This window comes from Erithacus rubecula, assembly GCF_903797595.1.
Source record: "Erithacus rubecula genome assembly, chromosome: 5".
NCBI classification, from domain to species: Eukaryota; Metazoa; Chordata; class Aves; order Passeriformes; family Muscicapidae; genus Erithacus; species Erithacus rubecula.
Window position 1 is genome coordinate 10300790 of NC_136687.1, and position 18963 is coordinate 10319752.

The following is an 18963-nucleotide window of genomic DNA, read 5'->3' on the forward strand; positions in this document are numbered from 1 at the left end:
CACACTTTCTGTACTGTTTAAATATTTTCTGGTGATTTGTTTGTAATTAAAAATATCAGCTTTATGCACACAGCACAGACTATTACAGTTGTTTGCAAAACCAAAACAGAGTACAAATAGAAAGCCCACACAGGAGAGCTGGCAGTGTTTTGATGCCAACCCATCTGTCTAGCTCCCCAGTGAGAAAAACCATTTCTGTGGGCTTGTTTAAATTTTGTATTATAATTATAATGTAAATAATATTCATTATTTGCTTCTTTCAGGTTTCTTTATTTGAAAAATAGTATAGGCAACAGTTTGGATGAGCATTTACTGAGTGTTTATACAGAATTAGGTCTTGCTGTTCCTAATGTGGACCAAGAGTTTAAATTATATATGCGATACAAATGTGGACTGTCATACACATAATTTCCAAACCTCATTCAGGTGTAGCCCAATTTTATGGCATTTGGTTGGATATTCAGGCTTGCATGAGATTTGAGTGACTGTGCTGATATTCTCTTAGAGAATAAATTTTATTCCATGTTCTTTGCGGCACTGTCTGTTTTGGAAAAGTCTGAAGAAATAGATTCATCAGTTCTACTGTAAAGTTCCATTTGTGTCACAGCCAGATGAATAGTTGAAATGAGATAGCTGAAATAGTAAACTTCTACCAGAGCTTTTCATCCCTTGCACCTTATTCTTAAAGGTGCAGGAAGCTGAGAACATGAGAAGGACTTTTTGACAATTTCCATAAATCTGTTATGTATCTAGATGGAAGAAGCACAGGAGGAAGAAAACATAATCTGAAATTATGAACTTGTTATTTTTCTTGTTTCTTGACAGCAGTATGAAAAGTAATTTATTTCTCTTAGCAAGAGAGTAACATCTGAACAATAAACAAACATTTCATTTTCCACATTGAGACAAAATTATCAAACTCCCTGAATTTTCCAGTGTCCTGGATAGTCTGTAGAACCTCAAGTATTAACAGACTTCAATTACTTTGCACTGTTTCTCAAAACTTTCTCTAAGTCTGGTTAACAGCTTTTAAAAGTAATTTCATTTCCACAATACATCATGAATTTATTTATGTCTAGTAAGTAAATTATGCAATTACTACATTGTTTTGTAAAAAAAGTAACAAAAGGTCAGACCAAAGAGGCACTGGTGGGGCACAGGCAGGAGTTCCTACAAGCACAGTGTGCTATTCAGTGGCACACTAGATAGGTTCTGTTTAGTATAGACAGACCAGTTTTTGTTGTTTTATTATCATTTACTTCTCAAAATATCCTTTAAATGTATTTTGAAAATGCAATTCATAATTTCACATACCATTTCACTGAAGTTTGAAAGGCAGGTAAAACAGATAAGATTAAGGCCAGCTAACTGGCTGTGTGATTTCCTGAGCTGAGGTTTGGAGTAAATAACACTCTCATCTGGCAAAGCTCTGCCAGAGGACACACACTTTCAGCACTGCATAGTGACTCTAACCAAACACATTTATTAGTGCACAAGACATAGTCACATTACACTGTAAAATCAGTGAATATATTTATAGACAATAAATTAATATTTGCAGAGTAAATACTTCTGTCTAGTTTTATTCTCCATTTGAATAATTTCCTGGATGCCATTCTTTGCAGGGTTCTTTTATGTTTCAGTTTTAAGGTTCTTGATATTAGGTACTCAAAGAATCCTTTTTATTTTTAGTTGTAATGACAGAAAAAGAGGTCACACCCTAAGGTAACTGAATGTTGCCCACACAAGTGCTGTAGTTTCTAAATCCTCAGATGTAGATTCCTCAGGCAGTTTCACACCAACAGCCCAAGTGTCTTTTGCTCTTCTTTAACACCTGTGTAAAATCCCACTCAACTGTCAACCAAACCTGCTCAGCTGTGGTCAGCATAGCAACAAGTTGGCCTATGGCATGGTCAGAAAAAATAGGGGAAAAAGAGAAAGGAAAAGAAAAACAAAGAGGAAAAGGAAAATGAAAAAAGAATTGGAAAAGAGGTAAAAAATCAGAAAGGGTCAGAAAGAGCTATGAAGGAGGATTGTTGTTTTGTAACACTTAAAGCAACTGAGTAAATCTCTGGAGAAACTTGTTATTTGTTATAAAGAGGTACAACATGCAGAAATGCATAAGCCAGTTCTCAAGTTCTGTATGAAGGGAGGAATATTGTGGGTCTATTAAGCTGTCATTGTTAAGCATGAATTAAGCATTGCACAAAAAAAATTTGGAGAAGAAGGAATCCCTAAGAGAAAGATGCTTAATGTTGAGTGTCCATGTAGGAAACGCATCAAAGAAACATATTCCCCTTTTTAAGAAACTTTTTTTTTTTTTTTTTTTAATTCTGAAATGTTAATTTATGTGCACACTGAGGATAGGATATGGGTATCCCAGAATTGTGTGTAAAGTGAGGTGATATCCATAGATGCCACCAGGAAGATTTACAAGGCAAATTGATGGAGTGGAAGTTCCCCAGGCACACACATTTGACAGAGCTGGCTGCTTTCAGTTTCATGAAAGCAATCACAGTGTAGTGCAACTGATAAGGAGTGGGGCTTTTTCAGCAGTTCTGGCACTGTTAACTGAGCAGGAAACATTGGGCTCAGAAACACTGCAAGCAGAGGGGGGGAAAAGAACTAGAGCCTGCTTTTGTAACAGATTATTTAACTTCAGATTTCACTTATCAGAAAAAGAGAAGAGGTTTTATTTTCCTTTTCACCAGTAGGAAAATAAAAAATGATCTGCACAGAAGTGGGAGAATCCTTTGCTTTGGAGAGGGGAATCCAACCATGAATAGAGTCTCACCTAGAAGAGAGGATGCTTAACTGTGTTGAGGAAATGTGCTCACAAATAAAAACATAGGAACTGCACTATTTTTGCCAAAATTTATCCTTTGAATGTATTTATACCCACCTAGAAGTCCTGCTTGGTATGTGTCTTAACTACATAGCCATTGCTGTGCCAGGAGACTGGTTATGTTGTGTTGAGAACAACTGTACTTGTCTGATGTCCCCATGCTCAGCACCCCAATACCTCTCACACAACTCTGCCTCCACATTGCACAGCTGGAAGTGGGGTGAGAAAGCAGTTGCAACACTTTGTACCCAGAGGCAATTGGTATGAATTAGACATAACAACTCTTTCCATTTCCTTTCTTGCTCGATAGCAGCCCCTCTTTGAGATTAGATCTGCAGTTTAGATTAATCTTAGTCTGTATTTAAAAAGAAACTTACAATTTTTAATATTGTACCACTCCTAAGCTGAAAAAGCAGACTTTTTCTATCTGAGAAAAAAAAAAAAAAAAAAAAAAAAAAAGCTATTTCTGGAGTGTCTTCCACCCTACTACCCAACCATTTTCTTCTGTCTTTGTTAGAGAGGTTTATGATTTGGAAATGAATGGCAAGCTATAAGGCAAAGAAGGGAGCAACACCTATTTCTTGTTTTCATGATTTATTTCCACAGGAGTACCAGAAGCCCTGACCATGGACTGCAATTGTGTTAGGCTGGTAACTTACAGATACAGCATTCCTGGCTTGTGGAACTGGGCATTCAAGTTTAGGACAAGACAAGGACATCAGCAGACAACAGAACAGACAAGATTTCAGAGCAAATGTACATGACAGGCCCAGTTCCTGGATATGATTTCAAACCCTTAAGTTGTTCACTTATGTCTCTGATCTCTGGATGTCTAAGTCCATTAATAATACCTAATACAACTACTGCACTTGTTGCCTTTCTGCCTTACCCTTTTTATACTCCTCCACTTCTGTGGAGTTGAATACTTCCTGAAACGAGGTTAGGAAGGGCAGCTTTGGCTCTACAAGCTTGGCTCTGCCAAGCCCTGCCAACAGACTCTGCTCTGGAAAAAAGACAAGGAACAAATTTTTGTCACATTCTCTCAGCCAACAAAATTTACCAGCATGCAGCACCAGAACACAGCAACTTAGCCAAAGCCTTTTTATTTGAATGTTGATAAAAATCCTTCCTCCCATTGCAGCATTTCACATTATGTAGAAAACAAGAAACATTGACACACCATCACCTTTCTCTTGGTTAGAGAAATTGTTTCAAGGTTTTTTGATTGCGTATTTGTTTGTCAGTGGTATTTGCAGTTTCCTGTTTACAAAGTACTGACAGAAGAGTACTTAGTAAAAACAATTATAATAAAAAGCCCTTTACAGCTGCCCTCATTGCAACCACCCAGGTGAGGCAGGGGTGAGTGGGTGGCTGTGCAGAGCTCAGTTGCTCAGACAGGGTTAATCCACAACGTTGTTGCTGTTCTGACGTTATCAGGCACAGAGCATCAGTCACAGCACCACACACAAACTGGGCTGCTCTGCAAATACATTCATTGGGACACCTCAACATCCTGGCAGCCACTGGGATCCTAGGTGTAGTGGGGCCAGGAATAATCTTCTTCCATGCATACTGAGGAAAGAAGGAAAGCCAGTCCAGGGCTTAGAAGAAAATGTGCAGATCAAGCCAGATCATACTCCGTCTCTAAGAATAGCTACCTTAGTGCTAGGTAGAGTAAATAAGATGTGACTCCTTGTATGGTTTTGGAATGGATTGGGAAGAGAGAATTCAGGCTCAAGGTGACTGTACTAACTCTCCAAAGCAGGGTCAGGAGTTTGACAGAAACAGAGAGGGAGCCTCATTTGTAGGGCTATGACTATGCCAAGTGTGTTGGTGAGACATTAAAAGCACAGAACACATGCAAGGCTTTTGAATTACTTGTGCCATACTTGCTCCTAAATCAGTGTGTTTCAGCCTGTGCTTAACACAGGACTTTGGGCATCAAATTAAACAGAAAGAAACCATCATTTTTCAGCAGCTTGTTCTAAAGGGAATAACAAATAAAATGGCTAAAAGCAAGGGCCCAGGACTCTCTTTAAGTTCTATTATTAGACAGATGCCTTCATTATAAACTCATCAGTTAAACAGACAATTAAAACTGAGATCATACTGCATGCTGGAACATGACCTGAGGTTAATTACAGAGAGCTCTTTTGTTTTAAAGCTAACAAAACAGCCAAGAAGAATTAAAACACAGAAGGATTTATTGCTTCCCAAGTGGCACAGTAGCAGAGAAGATAATATATTTGAGGCAGGTGTCAAAAGCTGGAGCTCTAAAAATACTCTGTTGGCTCATAGCCACCACTGTCAGCCACAGATAAAAATAGGTCATGATAAATTGGAAGTAGTCTTCTACTGCCAGATGTTGGAAATAACCATATTAACACACAAAATGTGAGCAGCTGTTAAGAAGGCAGCATTCTTTGCTGTTAGGAACCACATTAAATCAAAATGTAATGAAAATAACATTTTGAAATTATTAAGCTGTGGTTTTCTTTAACATTTTCCTGAGCACTGCACATCTCATTGTGATTAAACAGAGAAGTAAGTAATTAATATATAGAAAGAACAAAATTTACTGCACCCACTTACAACTCTGATGCATAACTGAGAGCTTCCTTGAGCAGGCACCATTTTACAGATTATGACTTTCTTGTGTAGCAAACATATTTACAGGGTTTGGGGCAATCCAGAGCAGCCCCACCTCTGATCCTTAAAGGAATATGGCACACGACAGAGTTTCATCATGCAGTAAAAGAAATTGATTGTAATAGTGAGTTTCAGGAAAAAGTCCACCAGGATTTTAAAATACCTGAACTTCAAGTAGAAAAAAAAAAGAATATTCTTTTGCTTTATTCAATTTACATAAATACCATGAGATGTATTATAACAGTTTCTCTCATACAAGACATGATCACAGAGCACTGATTACAGTCTGGTTCAGACAGCAGCATATTTATTGCAGCAGGGAATTCAGGGAAGATAACATAACAACCCAGGAAACCATCCACAGCACAGAGTGAGACCCAGCTGAGTTACAGTAATTTGAGAGACAGCTTTGTGAACTGCATAGACAGAGCCACACCATAGACAGAGCCAGGCTGTATGGCCACAAAGATTTCATTTACAGTATTTAGTAGAAATCAGTCAATTTGGAGTACACTAACAGTTTTTAAGGGCTCTGGGAAAGCTGGTTGGTGTCTATTGCACTGTCCAGGTACAAGCTGGATAAAAATCTCAGCCAGTGAAGTTGTTTCTACCTGCACTGATGGCAAAATGTTCTAACCTCCAGCTAAGCTCTGGAAAAAAAAAACCCAAAAAAACAAAAAAACATTTTCAGAAGATGACATTACCCTGGTACATTCTCATTTCAGATATCCACTCTTAGCATTCAGCAGCCTTTTCACATCTAACATTGATTAGCTTTGCTGTCAAAACTCTTCACCTCTGTTCTGACCTTAGAAGCCAGGTTCTCCTTACTTTTTTCAAGTTTGCTTTTTCTTTGGTGATCTTTTAAAAAGTTTTAAAGCTGGCAAAAGTGGAACAAGAATTACCACCCCTATCTCCTTCAAGCAGCCCTCCTCAACCAGTTAGACAATAATACATAATCTCTCTCTATATATATGTATCTTCATTTAAACCCAGTATTTCATGTGTATAGAAGACATCTTTTTCTGGAAGACTTTTTCTAGCTTGTGAATGAATTAACACTAACAGTCCCTTTCCACAGGAATATAATCCTTTTTGGCATACCTCTGTCAGCACTGATGACATTTTCAGAGCTCTACCATCTCCTACTCACACAAGGGCTTCCTGAGGAAATGCTTTTGTTAGAGAATGTTGTTCAGTCCAGAAGCTTTTTTCAAAGCTTTTTTTTTATGGTAGCACAGTATATCTGGGCAGCAGAGGAAGAGCTGAGGACCATCTTCTAAATGACGTATCCTCCAAATTCAGACTCCTTAGAATGCTTTGTTAGTGACAAAACATTCAAAACCTGCTTAGAAAGAACTGTTTTTCTTTTGTGTTTTCCCACTGACAAGCTTTTGACAGGAAACACGTAATCCATCTTGCAGCAGCAAATTATCATATTTTTCAGTTTCATAGTTATTTAGCCATATTTTGTTTAGTTCTGAATGTAAGAGTAAATGGCAGATCCTTGTCTCATTCTAGACTTTTCAGCTGCCCTAGTTTGTGAGATTTGCTCATCTGCTCCATTTGATACAATAGTCGCAGTAGATTTGTCATCTTTTCCTCTTGATTCATTGCAAAAAAATTCTGGTGATTCATAAAGCGTAGACACAGCCTTAAAAAGCAAAGAAATGCCAGTCAAGACTTTTACCCATAAAGTAGACATAAAATGAACTTTTACCCATGACACAGCACAGCCCCAGGGAACACAAAGAAACACAGGCCATGAAGTTACAATTAGAGAGGAAAAGAATGTCTCCATACTAATGTTGAAAGGCAAAGCTTTCCTATGTTCAGATTCAATTCTCTTAGCTAATTAGGCAGCAAGCACAACAGATTTTTTTAGAATACTGAAGACGTTAAATTCCAGTATAGATCAGATTCTATTAAATCTGAAATGGAAAACATTTTTATCCCCTTAAATATTTTATCTCTGATATTTCAAAAAAATTCATCATACTCTTCCCTCTGGATGGATGCTCTTTGATGCACTAAACTAGCACACTGCTGTGGTATTCAGATACTCTTCTGGGCAGTGCAAAAGTCATTCTATTCCTAAACATACATAGGTCAGTCCTTTAGCAAAACATTAGAATTAAAGATCTCATAATAAAGAAATGTACACAAAGACCTGTCCCCACAGACATATAAAACCAAATTCTCAAGCTGAGATGGCATAAATGAATAAATGGGTGGAAGTAATGAAAAGTAGCTTTTTGTTTTCACACTCACACTCTGCTATGGAGGGTTTGCTGTCTGTGTTCTGATGAACCATGCTCAGCACAGAGAGGTACCTGCCAGACAAATGCCAAACAGGAGGCATGGTAGGGATAGCAAACTAATCCAGATCTCAATTCTATGCATTTTGAACAACCAGAACCCCCCAATCAAGAGTGAGCATTATGCATGCTGTCATGAGCTGGAAGTTTGTATTAATGCTACAAAAGTGCTTAGATTTTGGCTGGAACCTGCAGAACTCGATTAAAAAATCATTACCTGCACTGGGAATCCCCTCCAAAGCCAAATTCCCCTGCAGCTGTCTGGGAAACACTCCCTGACCATCTCAGCTGAGGAAACATGGGATGGTTCTCCAGAGACAGAGACAAGTGCTACACACTGAAAGCACAGCTACAGGAGCCAGCTTTGCCATGAGGATGTTCACTCCCAGATTAAGTTACCTTGGGGACTTGCAGCTCTGTGTTGTCACCTGACCTAATTGCTCAGTGTTACTGTGACATATAATATGGGTGAGAATAAAATCCATGTCTTGATTCAATTTCTGTGTTACAGGATTGCTTTTTCAACATCAAGAATTGTAAAAAAAAAAAGAAGCATGAGACTGTAAATAGCTTTCATGTTCACTGTTCTAGAAATGCTGCCCAAACCTACCCAGAATATTCACCAAATTTCCAAATTTAAATAGAAAAATGTAAGTTATATTAAAAACCAGTGTGAGAATAGTTTTCCCCAAATAAGCAGAGATTTTTCACAATCAGAAAAACATTTAAATTATAGTCATTATATTCTGCAGTACATTTGAAAGGCAGTAAATGCAATTCCAGAGACACCATAATATTTGCTCATCACTACTGGCTTAATTTGTTTGAAATGTGGTGTTCATACACATTGTGTGTACTGGCTTTACTAACCTACTGGATCTCTTGAATGATTTATAACATCCAACTATGCTTGAACATTTAAAAAGAGGCCACTATGAAATCAACTTATCTGCTTTCACTAAAATAGTATAAAGGTCTGAAAGGTATGAAGGAAAATACTGAACCTATGTCATGACACATCACTGTGGCTGGTAGCTGCTAAATTACAAAGCAGCTGCAAAAGATTATAATTGCATCTGCACATCCTCTGGAGTAGTTTTATCCACACAAATCCAGAACAGTAACTGGCTGCTAATGAACTTTTCACTCAGCACCCCCTAGGATGCTTGTTTTCTCATTCTCAATCTCGTTTTCCTACATCTTCATCAAATATTAACAAGCAGAAGAGTAATCCCTTCATTGCTAGTAATTAGAATATTTTATTACTATAACCAGACCATATTATGCCTAGTATTATGATTTCCTAGTATGATATCACCAGTAAAAGCAAGTCTCTTAGCTTCAGTGCCAATCTACTTACCAGGGAATGAATTTTCCCAGATATTTTCTCTTTCTTAGAGCAATAACTTGATAAAAGATAGATATTACTGTTTTACTACCTCTATACTGAGATTTTCTTCTCACCATGATCACAGAACCATTGTGACCAAATCAGGGCTGCAGCCAGGTTCTCTTACAGGAGAACCTGGAAATCTGTAAATTCAGTAACTGCAGTTGTGGCCACAGGCTTGAGAATTTTTCATCACTTCTGTGCAACTTGCCCAAGCCTGTCTAGCTAACTGCAATGGAAACTGTGCAGTTTCCTGCCTATTCAAGGGTTAAATTAGGGCTTCTTTCCCTTGCATACTTTATGTTTTAATGTAATTAAAAGATGAATAATTGTGTGGGCAAAGGAGCTTGCTAGAAATCTGCTACCTGCTCTCAGCAAGTGTAGCCTGCACTAATGGCCCCATGAGCTGAAACTGGTCTGAGCCCTTTGAGCTTTGTACACAATTACACATAAAGGGACTTTATTGCCATTTTTTACATCTCCTGTGCTTCTTTCTTTCACTCAGTCTCTATATTGATATTCTCTGCTTTTGCTGCCCTCTACTCCAGACAATTTTAGAGTGCTATTAAATATAACAACAGATTTCAATACTTTGCTCCTACATAAATATCCCTCTTATTCCTGAGTGTGGTTCTTTTTTGGCTTTATACTTTTTCCATGTGTAGGAAGATGCTGTCCTAGGCACAGCAGGTTGATGTGTGCTTTCTGTTCAGTCCACGTTGAATATCCTTTTATAAAGCTCTTACCCATTCAACAGAGTCACATGATGAGTTTTCCTCAGCTGTTTCCTTGGTGGATTCATTTCTCCCATGAAGCTCTCCCATCTCGAGCATCTGCTCCTGCTCCTGCTGTCCTTTCAGCACAGGAAGCTGTGCAGCACCTTAGCAAAACCCAAGTTCCAGTCAGTGCTTGCTTACTGTTCATTTCCAGAGTCACACCTGTACTCTAGCAGAGATCAGTAAGCACCAAAATGAAGAGTGCAGAGCTCTAGTTTGGTAACAGACACTAGAGTGCTATTCAGGCTGTAAATGAAATAAGCTGAAAACAACCCAAACAGTTACTTAAGAGGCTGCCTTAGATTATCTCACTGATCTGAGCCCTCTGCCCACAGCTGCCCTACATCTATATTTGCCTTGCATCCTTGTCATTCATCATTTTTTTCCTATGATTTCTTGCACCCTAAAAGTTCTAGATTTTGAAGAAAACACCCAAACCCAGCAACAACAACAACAACAAAAAAACCCCCAAATGAACAAACAAAACTGCCCTCCAAAACCCCCTACCACCCAAATTAATAATTAATTTAAAAATAAATCACAGATTGAGAAAAAACAGAACTATGTGTTCAAGGTTGAGTCTTTCAGTTGTCACTCCCAGTTGTCACTACCAGGATGCAGAGCTAAGTTATCGCTCCTCGCTTTTTCAGTCAGAAACCAGTGAGAAATTATCAGAAATTATATTCTTGAGTATCCTAGTCAGGTCAAGATCTTTGGTTTATGTGAAGACTCTGCCTAAAAGACAAATAATGAAAGCAGGTGGCTGCAAGAACACTCACTGAACTACAAGCTGTGCCTGATCCCTCCTGCCAGCTCCTGATGCCTCAGCAGATCAGGACCAGGTGAGCCAATTTATACACTGAAATACCTCTTAAGTGCACCTCTCCAGCTATCTCAAACCAAACATGTAATTTATATATGCTAAAGGAAATATTGTAACTCACCAGCTGGGGTGGAGCGCTGTTTCATTTTGTAGCAAAGATACAAGCTTCCCATTGCCACTAAAATAGGAAGGATGGCCCATGCTTCCAAATATCTCCTTTCCAATGAGTGAGCTTCTGCAGCTGTATATTTTAAATAAAGAGATGTACTGGTTAAAGATAAAAGAATATCACAGGAAAAGAACAGGCAAGTAAAATTAAAAATTATTTCAAGAGTGAATCAGGTGCAAGGTCACTTTCCCATTCCCAAGGGATGCATGCCTGATGAGCAGTAATGTCAGAACCCCCTACAGCTCCTGCAGATTGACATTCCCCCTCCTCCCAGTATTTAACACAAGTCTTTTCTACTTGTATTTGAACAAATAAGAGATCAGAATTCCAAACTCATTTTAGGACATTAAAAGACTGCTAAAGAGTTAAAATAATCTGCATTAATTTCTCACCATTTTGAACAGTACTTCATTGATTCTCTGGCACTGATATTTTCTAAGTCTTTGATAATTTTTGTGCTTCTCTTTGGACCAGCTAACCCATAGTATAAAATACTGTGCAAAACTGGAGTGTTCTGCATGATTGGAAAAGCTTCCTGTGACTTGACATCAGCAAGTGACTGATGTTTGATAATGCTGAAGGTCTAATCATAGCCAGTCCTCTAGTCTTTCTCTGCATTTGAGAGGAATAAAGAAAACTGAAGATCAGCATCTTCCAGAACTGGTGCAGAATGCCTTGAATTAGTAGTATAACAGAGGAGAGGTAAATTGTCTTCTGGGTGTCTTACATTACATTAATAATTTCAACAGATCTCACTCCTGTTGCTGAGAATTTTAATTGTGTGTGAATACTAATTGTATTAATGCTTTTCAATGCTTAACTCAGAATTGGGACCTTAAATTTCTCCTGTGTAAAAGTTCGCATATGACTGGTAAAAGAGGGAGACAAAGCACATATAAAACAATCAGCTACAATTTCATGGACACAAATCCATATAGGGCCCATACTGCTCTATCATCCATATTGATTTATTTCTAACTTTTTATTAAGAACTTGTAATAAAAAAATGAAATGGTTAGTAAAGGTTACAGACGACTGAGCAGAGTCACCATGTGAGCACTGCAGCCCCCTGTAACCACACAGCAGATTCACTCAGTGTCACATCTGTCCTCCTCTGAGGGGGAGCTGTGGTTGGGTCTTGTGTGACACAAACTTCTCATGCACAGCATCTTTGGAAACCTTAGTTAATAATTCCTGTTAGCAAATTCTAATGGAGGAAAGCAAACACTACACAGGAGATATTAAGGAGGAGAGTTAAAGCCAATTGTCATTAAAAGGTCCTCTTTGAGTTTCTCTCTTTCATCCTGAGATCCAAAGTGCTGAGGGAAGAAGGTGGGAGAAGCAGGAAACTCATATCATGGTTCAAATTCAAGAATCTTTATGATGGTGAGTGAAATGGCACACACATGTTCTTGCTAACCTACCTTTCTCTTCAACAATCACTGTTGTTCCATTTCCAAGTAGTTTCTTAAATAAAGGTATTTCAATAATTATCTCACAGTAGTAAAATCCAGTGTCATTTACATTGGCAGATTTGATGACTAACACATTCTTGTTTTCATGGGTGATGTTGGACCAATAGAGAAGTTGTGATGATATATTTTTAGTGATGTTCACTTCATTAACAAAATACCAGCTTGCTCTATACCTCACAATAGCTTTTTCCCAAATACAGGAGATTTCAGCGTAGTCTCCAACAGATAGATTTATATTTGTTGGTGTTTGGATGACTCTTGAATTATTGAGACCTGTAGCTAAAAAATACAAATAGATATGAAAGGTAAAGCAACAAAGATATGTCATTAAAGCTGTATTTAAAATAGATAATTTAAACATTAAAGAAGTGTTTAAATACTAAAATAAACATTAAAAGAAACAATGAATGCTGTAAAATCATTATGACATTAATTTTCAAGCTCACTACTTACTTCTCCCTTGAATGATGTTAATTGCTTTCTGGCTAAAGTAAACTTCTAATCTGATGTGTTAAAAGTCCTCCATCATTGTTTGTGTACAATAAATTAAGATTTTCTGCATATTGAATGAAAAATGCTGATAAATGTCTATTATTTTCAAGAAAAATCTTTATAAAAGGACATTGAGTCTGAAGCATATTAAATAGTGTCAGATAAAGAATGGTCAAAAGGAGTAATTCAGAGTGATTCATAAGTCAATAGTGAGAAACTCATCCAGGTTAAAGAGAAAAGACTGAAATTTCTGTCCCTATGTAGGAGTTCTTGTCCAGCACTGCTTCTAATGAATGACAAGTCTACAGCATTTTAGAGGTGGGCTTTTTCATTTGATTTCAACTTCTTCCATCAAGTACTTGCTGCCAAGTAGTTTATAACATCAAATTCACCTCCTTCATTTAATGAGAGAAGCCACACAAACCCCTGATCTCTCATTGGGTCTCTTGTCTGGCTGTTAAGAAAAGGCTGACTTGGACAGTATCAGAAGAAATTTAACTTTTTCTTTCTTTCTGCTTTCAATACATTTTTCTCTCACTGTCAGCATGCAAAGTGAGTGATACATGAGACATTGTGCAATATATGTACAAAATATTTTCTTACAAAGTAAAACCACTGTGTGGGTATCAGATAACTATTTACATTGTAATGGCATTGACGCTCATCACAAAAGTTCTAATCCTATAAAATCTATTCCCATGAGTGCTGAGACAGTTTCATATGCTGTATGAAGAACTAAAATTTCCTTTTTTCTATAATTTATAACATTAAAGTTAAGAACTAATAACAAGAGTAAACTGCATTATTTTCTTCTAAATTTTATCCCGTTTATCACTCAGGCACATTTCACAGCAAGACATAACTAATTAGACAATTTTTTTCATATCTCACTCTAATATAGCATCTGATCAGTTATATCAAAAATATGTAAATAAATTTATCACACAGTTATCATATGTAAAAGAGTCAGGCACCTCTGTCTTTACAAGGCAACACTTAAAAACTGATAGAGAATAATATGGACAATATAGGGATAATACAAACAGCAGAAAAAATAAGGGAAAGAATTGATGTAGTGTGTAAATGACAACCTAGAAGCTGTTCAAGTTAAATAAATAATTACTAATTTCAGTTTTTCCGTTCTTTTAGTTTAAAACTGTTTAAAACAGTTGTGCTATTGACTGTGCTACATTTCCATCTTGTGACTTTACTGTTTTTCTGAAAAATATCACTCAAAAAACCCTTTTGCTAAATTTTTAACTCATGTGAAATGCCTTTAGCATTATCCACTGCAATGTGTATTGCAAAAGAATTGTGAATCTTTATCTGCTTTGTACTTCAGTACCTATGTGATGTAGAATGAATCCTCCTTAACATTTTAAAATTCTGCATTCAACATTTGTCACGATAAATATTCAAGTCAGAAGTCCTAAAAAGATGGTGCATACATTAACCTAACATCATTTTAGTTGAAGTGTTCAGTTTGCTCCTCTATGCTTTGCCTCCAGAAATTTCCTTGTTAAAATTCTTTTAGATTTCTCAAGCTTTTTAATCGTGATTTCACCATTATGAAAAAATAGTTAATATTCTTCTTGTCTCACATGTGTATTTGAGGTGCATATACTATAAGGTTTTTTTAAAATCCAGCTCAAGAATTACAAGCAGCTAACTGAAAACAAAAAATAAAACAAAGTAACACTTACCTAAGCTTCCAAAACACACTGTTAAAAGAAGTTTCATTGAAATGATGATCATCGTGCAGAATTATTAGTGTTTGTATCAGGCTGTCTTGGTTGAAGATCAGCAAAACATCAAATGAAAGGATGTCAAATTCACGACTCAACTTCCTCTTCCCTCATGTGGTGACGATATAAATACCACCCAATTTTTCCCTACACTCTCTTTCAGAACCAGCCATCTTACTTGAAATGAAATAATTTCTTCTTTAAAGTTCAAACTGTGTTATAACTGGTTGCTGCTCAAACTTGATTATGTCTGGTATGACATAAAGAACTGGTTTTCCCTACATGGTTTCATGGGAGTATTTGCCACTGTCCTTCTAAAATCCTTCATTTAAAAGCACTTTATAAAGGTGAGGTTTCTTCAGCTGCTGTACATGTGCTTGTCAGCAGCCTCTTCCAGCCAGCCAGATGAATCTTACCCAAAGCCAGAGACAATGATTGCACATGGTTACTCTGAAGTCAAGTATTGCTCCTATCTTTCTTTATCATGCATCTCATGGCCTCTGCTGAAATGTTGCCTTAATTCCTCCCTCCTGTGAGAAGTGCTTTTGTACTTTTGCCTTCACAGCAGCAGAGCTGCACTGGCAGGAGCAGCAGAGGAAGGCTGAGTTCCATGATCACCCTTGAAGTGGCCCCAGCATCCTGCAGCACCATGGGGACCTCATGCTGTGCATGCAATGCATCACCCATCACCTCCATGGGTGCAGCTGCATTAGTGCAATACCAGTGCCATGTACATTAACTAAAGCTTATTTCAGGATGATTATAAGCATGGGTTAAAAAAAAATGACCTTCACTTGCCTCATCAAGTTAAGTGTAAAACTTATTTGCCATCAATTATTAAAAATAATTCTGCAAATGTAGGTAACTGTATGCTGCTTAATATTCTCCAGCACTGATTTTTGGCTCCAACCCAGAAACACTTATATGGCAGGGGCAGAGATATTCCCTGGACAAAACATTGCATTTGTTTCTTAATTTTCCCATCTTATTCCATGTTTCAAATGCAAAGTTACCAGGCCAGAAAAATTGTCCCACAAACATGTTCAATTGGATAATCTCAAAATTGCAATGACTGAATTGAAAAAAAAAAAAAAAGATAGAAAAATAAATCAAATAGAACATGCTGAGAATATCAATGAGCTAGATTAAGAACTTGATTAAGAATCTGTCAGCCACTAATTTCCTGAACTAACATCAGGTTTTAGCAGCACTGGACAGGTGCCCAGAAACAACTGGACAACATTTTTAAATGATGGCGCTCACATTTAGAGCCTAAGGCATTGTTCCTTCCACTTATCAGCAACAAAAGCACAATGCATCAGCTCATCTACTTCTCTGTATCTACCTTACAGACACAGTTTCAGTTCAATTTAGATTGCTATATAAAATTAAAAGGAAGAAGATAGCAAAGATAAATGTCACCAAGTGTTGCAGGCTAGCCCCATTTCTGATGGTATCCTGCTGACGAGCTTATCACCTTTTAGAACTAGTGAGGACATAACAAATACCTTAAAATTCAAATGAATAAAAGGACTTATTAAAGCAAATAATTTGCATTTATGGATATTATTTCATCATGTAAACAATTCTGGTCACATGTATGCTTCAGTAATACTGATCAAAGGCACAGATTGCACTAAAAATTTACATACACAAAGATGCATGTGTAGATCCAAAGGAAAATGTATTTTATTTTGCATTTAAATAACTGCATTTGTGATTTTAGTGTTGAGTTGTGCAGCTGGCAGCTCCAACAAGCAGAATAATTTGTCTAGAAACTAGGTGAAGCTTTTTCCACAGTGCTGAGAGCAGCTTGTATTTACTCTAAGAGACACTTTGGTTCTAGTCCAAAGCATCTACTGTCAGAGATGAAATGAAGTAGCACACAAAAAAAGGGGCTGGCTGAAAGGTTTATTTTTAGCTCTGGTAACTTCTCTGTACTATTTCACAACACAACCCCATAAATTCTCATCACAGCACTACTGAGTGGGTGGAAAAACATGGTGTAAGAATTTAAGTGACCTTTGCTGCCTGGAGAAGTGTAGCACACCAAATATGTGGGCCAGGAAAGCATCTACAACACAAAGAAACATTAATGGGATCTTTCTGCAACTCAATCATAATTAACCTTGGAAACTGCATTGATGAATCTAGATTCTCTAAATGTGTAAACTTACTCACCTCTGTGCTGGAGATGATTGCAGAGCATCTGCTCAGTGCAGTCAGAGTCACTCTCTTCCAAACACTTTTCTCTGTCACTTTCAAAGACCACCAGTGGAGGGACACTGAAAATTACCTACAGCAAGGCTTACCATAGCCCAAACATGCTGCATGAGTGACTTGACCTCTGGTTATAACATCACATCAGCTTTCTTTCTTTTGCAGGTCCTGTCTGATGTATGGTTTGAAGCAGTATTTGAGTGACTTGATTTCTATCAATTTTTAAAAATATTTTTGTATATATTTTTTCTATAGCACTGCAGTATTCTTCCTCACTAGATTAATATATGTGAGGGAAGAAAAAGGATCATTAGTAAATAAGTCCCTCTACCGAGATTTGAATGCCTGCAGGCTTCCATTTGCTTAGGCTGAGACTTCTTAGGAAAAATAACATGCAAAATATGGAATGACATCTTCTTCTAGCAGGAATGCCATGCTACCTACAGACCACAGTCTGGGATGCCTCCAGTACAATACAAGATTTGACTCTAGCAAATTATTCCCTGATGGCCAATTGCACTGAAATAACACCAGATAAAATATTCCTTTATGCTATTTTTTTCCTTTAAATCAGAAAGCTTCCACTAATCAAAAGAGAAATTCCCTCAAACAGATAAATCAGCTGGTAATGAGGTATTCCTGCTTATAATACCCTACATAAGAAGGTTTTTGTTGGCCTAGTTCAATCTGCCACCTGGGAAAGCAGTGCCCAGAGGTAGCAGCTGTAGGATCCTTTGCTGCTTGGCCAGGACTGACCATGCAATTGCTCACTGAAGGAACAGTTTAATTTTTATGATCTATCTACATGACTTGCTGTTACCATCACTTGTAACAGCAAACACCACTTCAGTCACAAGAATATGAATTGCAATCATATCCCTCTGTAACCCATGCATTATATTCCATGGCAGAACCAAGCAGGAAAAAGATGTAGAAGCAAGGAAGCACATTTAATTTCCCATATACATACACAAAATAAAATGAAAACCAGCTGCCATCATGGTTTACTGCATCACAGTAACTGTTTCTATGTGCTTCCCCTTCTGCCTTAATGTTGCAGGAAAATGGCTTTCACTGCACTAGGACAGGTTTGATTGGTACACCACTAAATATTTATAGCCAAGGATGAAAAATAACCATCAGAAAATACAAAATAATCTTTCTTCATCCAATAGGTGAGCATGACAGTTTCTGCAGTGAATTCAATGAGATGCAAAACAGGCTGTCTGCACAGGAAAGTTGACCACCAGCACAGGTCTTCAGTAAACTATTTCCCAATAAGTACTCTGGAGGGCCTTTTCCACTGTTTTTCCTTTGTTCTTGAACAGTATCTCCATGAGGAGAAAATTATTGCTAAACAGACAAATTAAATTAGAGCAATTACCACAGTAAAATGTCTTTTTTACATTATCCTAGATCTGGAACTATTAACTGGCTGAGGATGCACCTATTCTCTTTTAAACTTCTCTATTTCTTCTTTCAGTTTTACATTTCACTCATCAGAAATACAGCTTTGTACAATGTTGCACCAAGCATAATTCATAATTACTACTGCACTGAAGTGACTTGATTCTCATCTCAGCTATGGGCATTTTCCTGGTGAACAAGCCAATAAGTAGAAATGCCCAATGGCATGAGAACAGAGTAAGACTACACATCCATGAAGTCTAGAGCCAAGAACAAAAATAGAAAAAATGCAGCTTTTATTTCTGATAAAGATCCATACCAGCTCTTGGGAAAGTTAGTCACTATCCAAGTTTCCTTCTGCTGCTCAATCAGATCTGCCTAGAATTTGCCCTCACTGCCAGTTTAACCTCTGCACACAGTACTCCACAGTTAACTTTGACTTGCTGCTATCAGAACATTTCCTGCCACCACTGTGCACATTCTCTGAGCCTGAGAAGTAAGAAAGTTCACAGCATCACAAGAACAGTGTCCCTCCCTCAGGTTACATGATGAGTCAGTTACTGGCCATGGGACAAGACAACTTCTGTTGTCAAACTGGCTTCAGTTTACCCCAACCACAAGACACATATCTAGGACCAGGATGCCAAGTTCATT

At 37.5% G+C, this 18963-nt stretch overlaps 1 protein-coding gene across 1 annotated transcript; it reads right to left on the minus strand.

Annotated features, from left to right (window-relative positions):
• Nucleotides 1–6764: 6764 nt before the first annotated feature.
• Nucleotides 6765–14758, minus strand: LOC306802587 (uncharacterized protein). Its single transcript, XM_079307030.1, has 5 exons — nucleotides 14641–14758; nucleotides 12395–12724; nucleotides 10923–11042; nucleotides 9949–10082; nucleotides 6765–7148 (listed from the first exon to the last, which is right to left on the minus strand). Exons 1-5 carry the CDS (start codon nucleotides 14690–14692, stop codon nucleotides 6969–6971), a joined length of 816 nt encoding a protein of 271 aa, XP_079163156.1. The 5' UTR covers nucleotides 14693–14758; the 3' UTR covers nucleotides 6765–6968.
• Between the last annotated feature and the right edge of the window lie 4205 nt (nucleotides 14759–18963).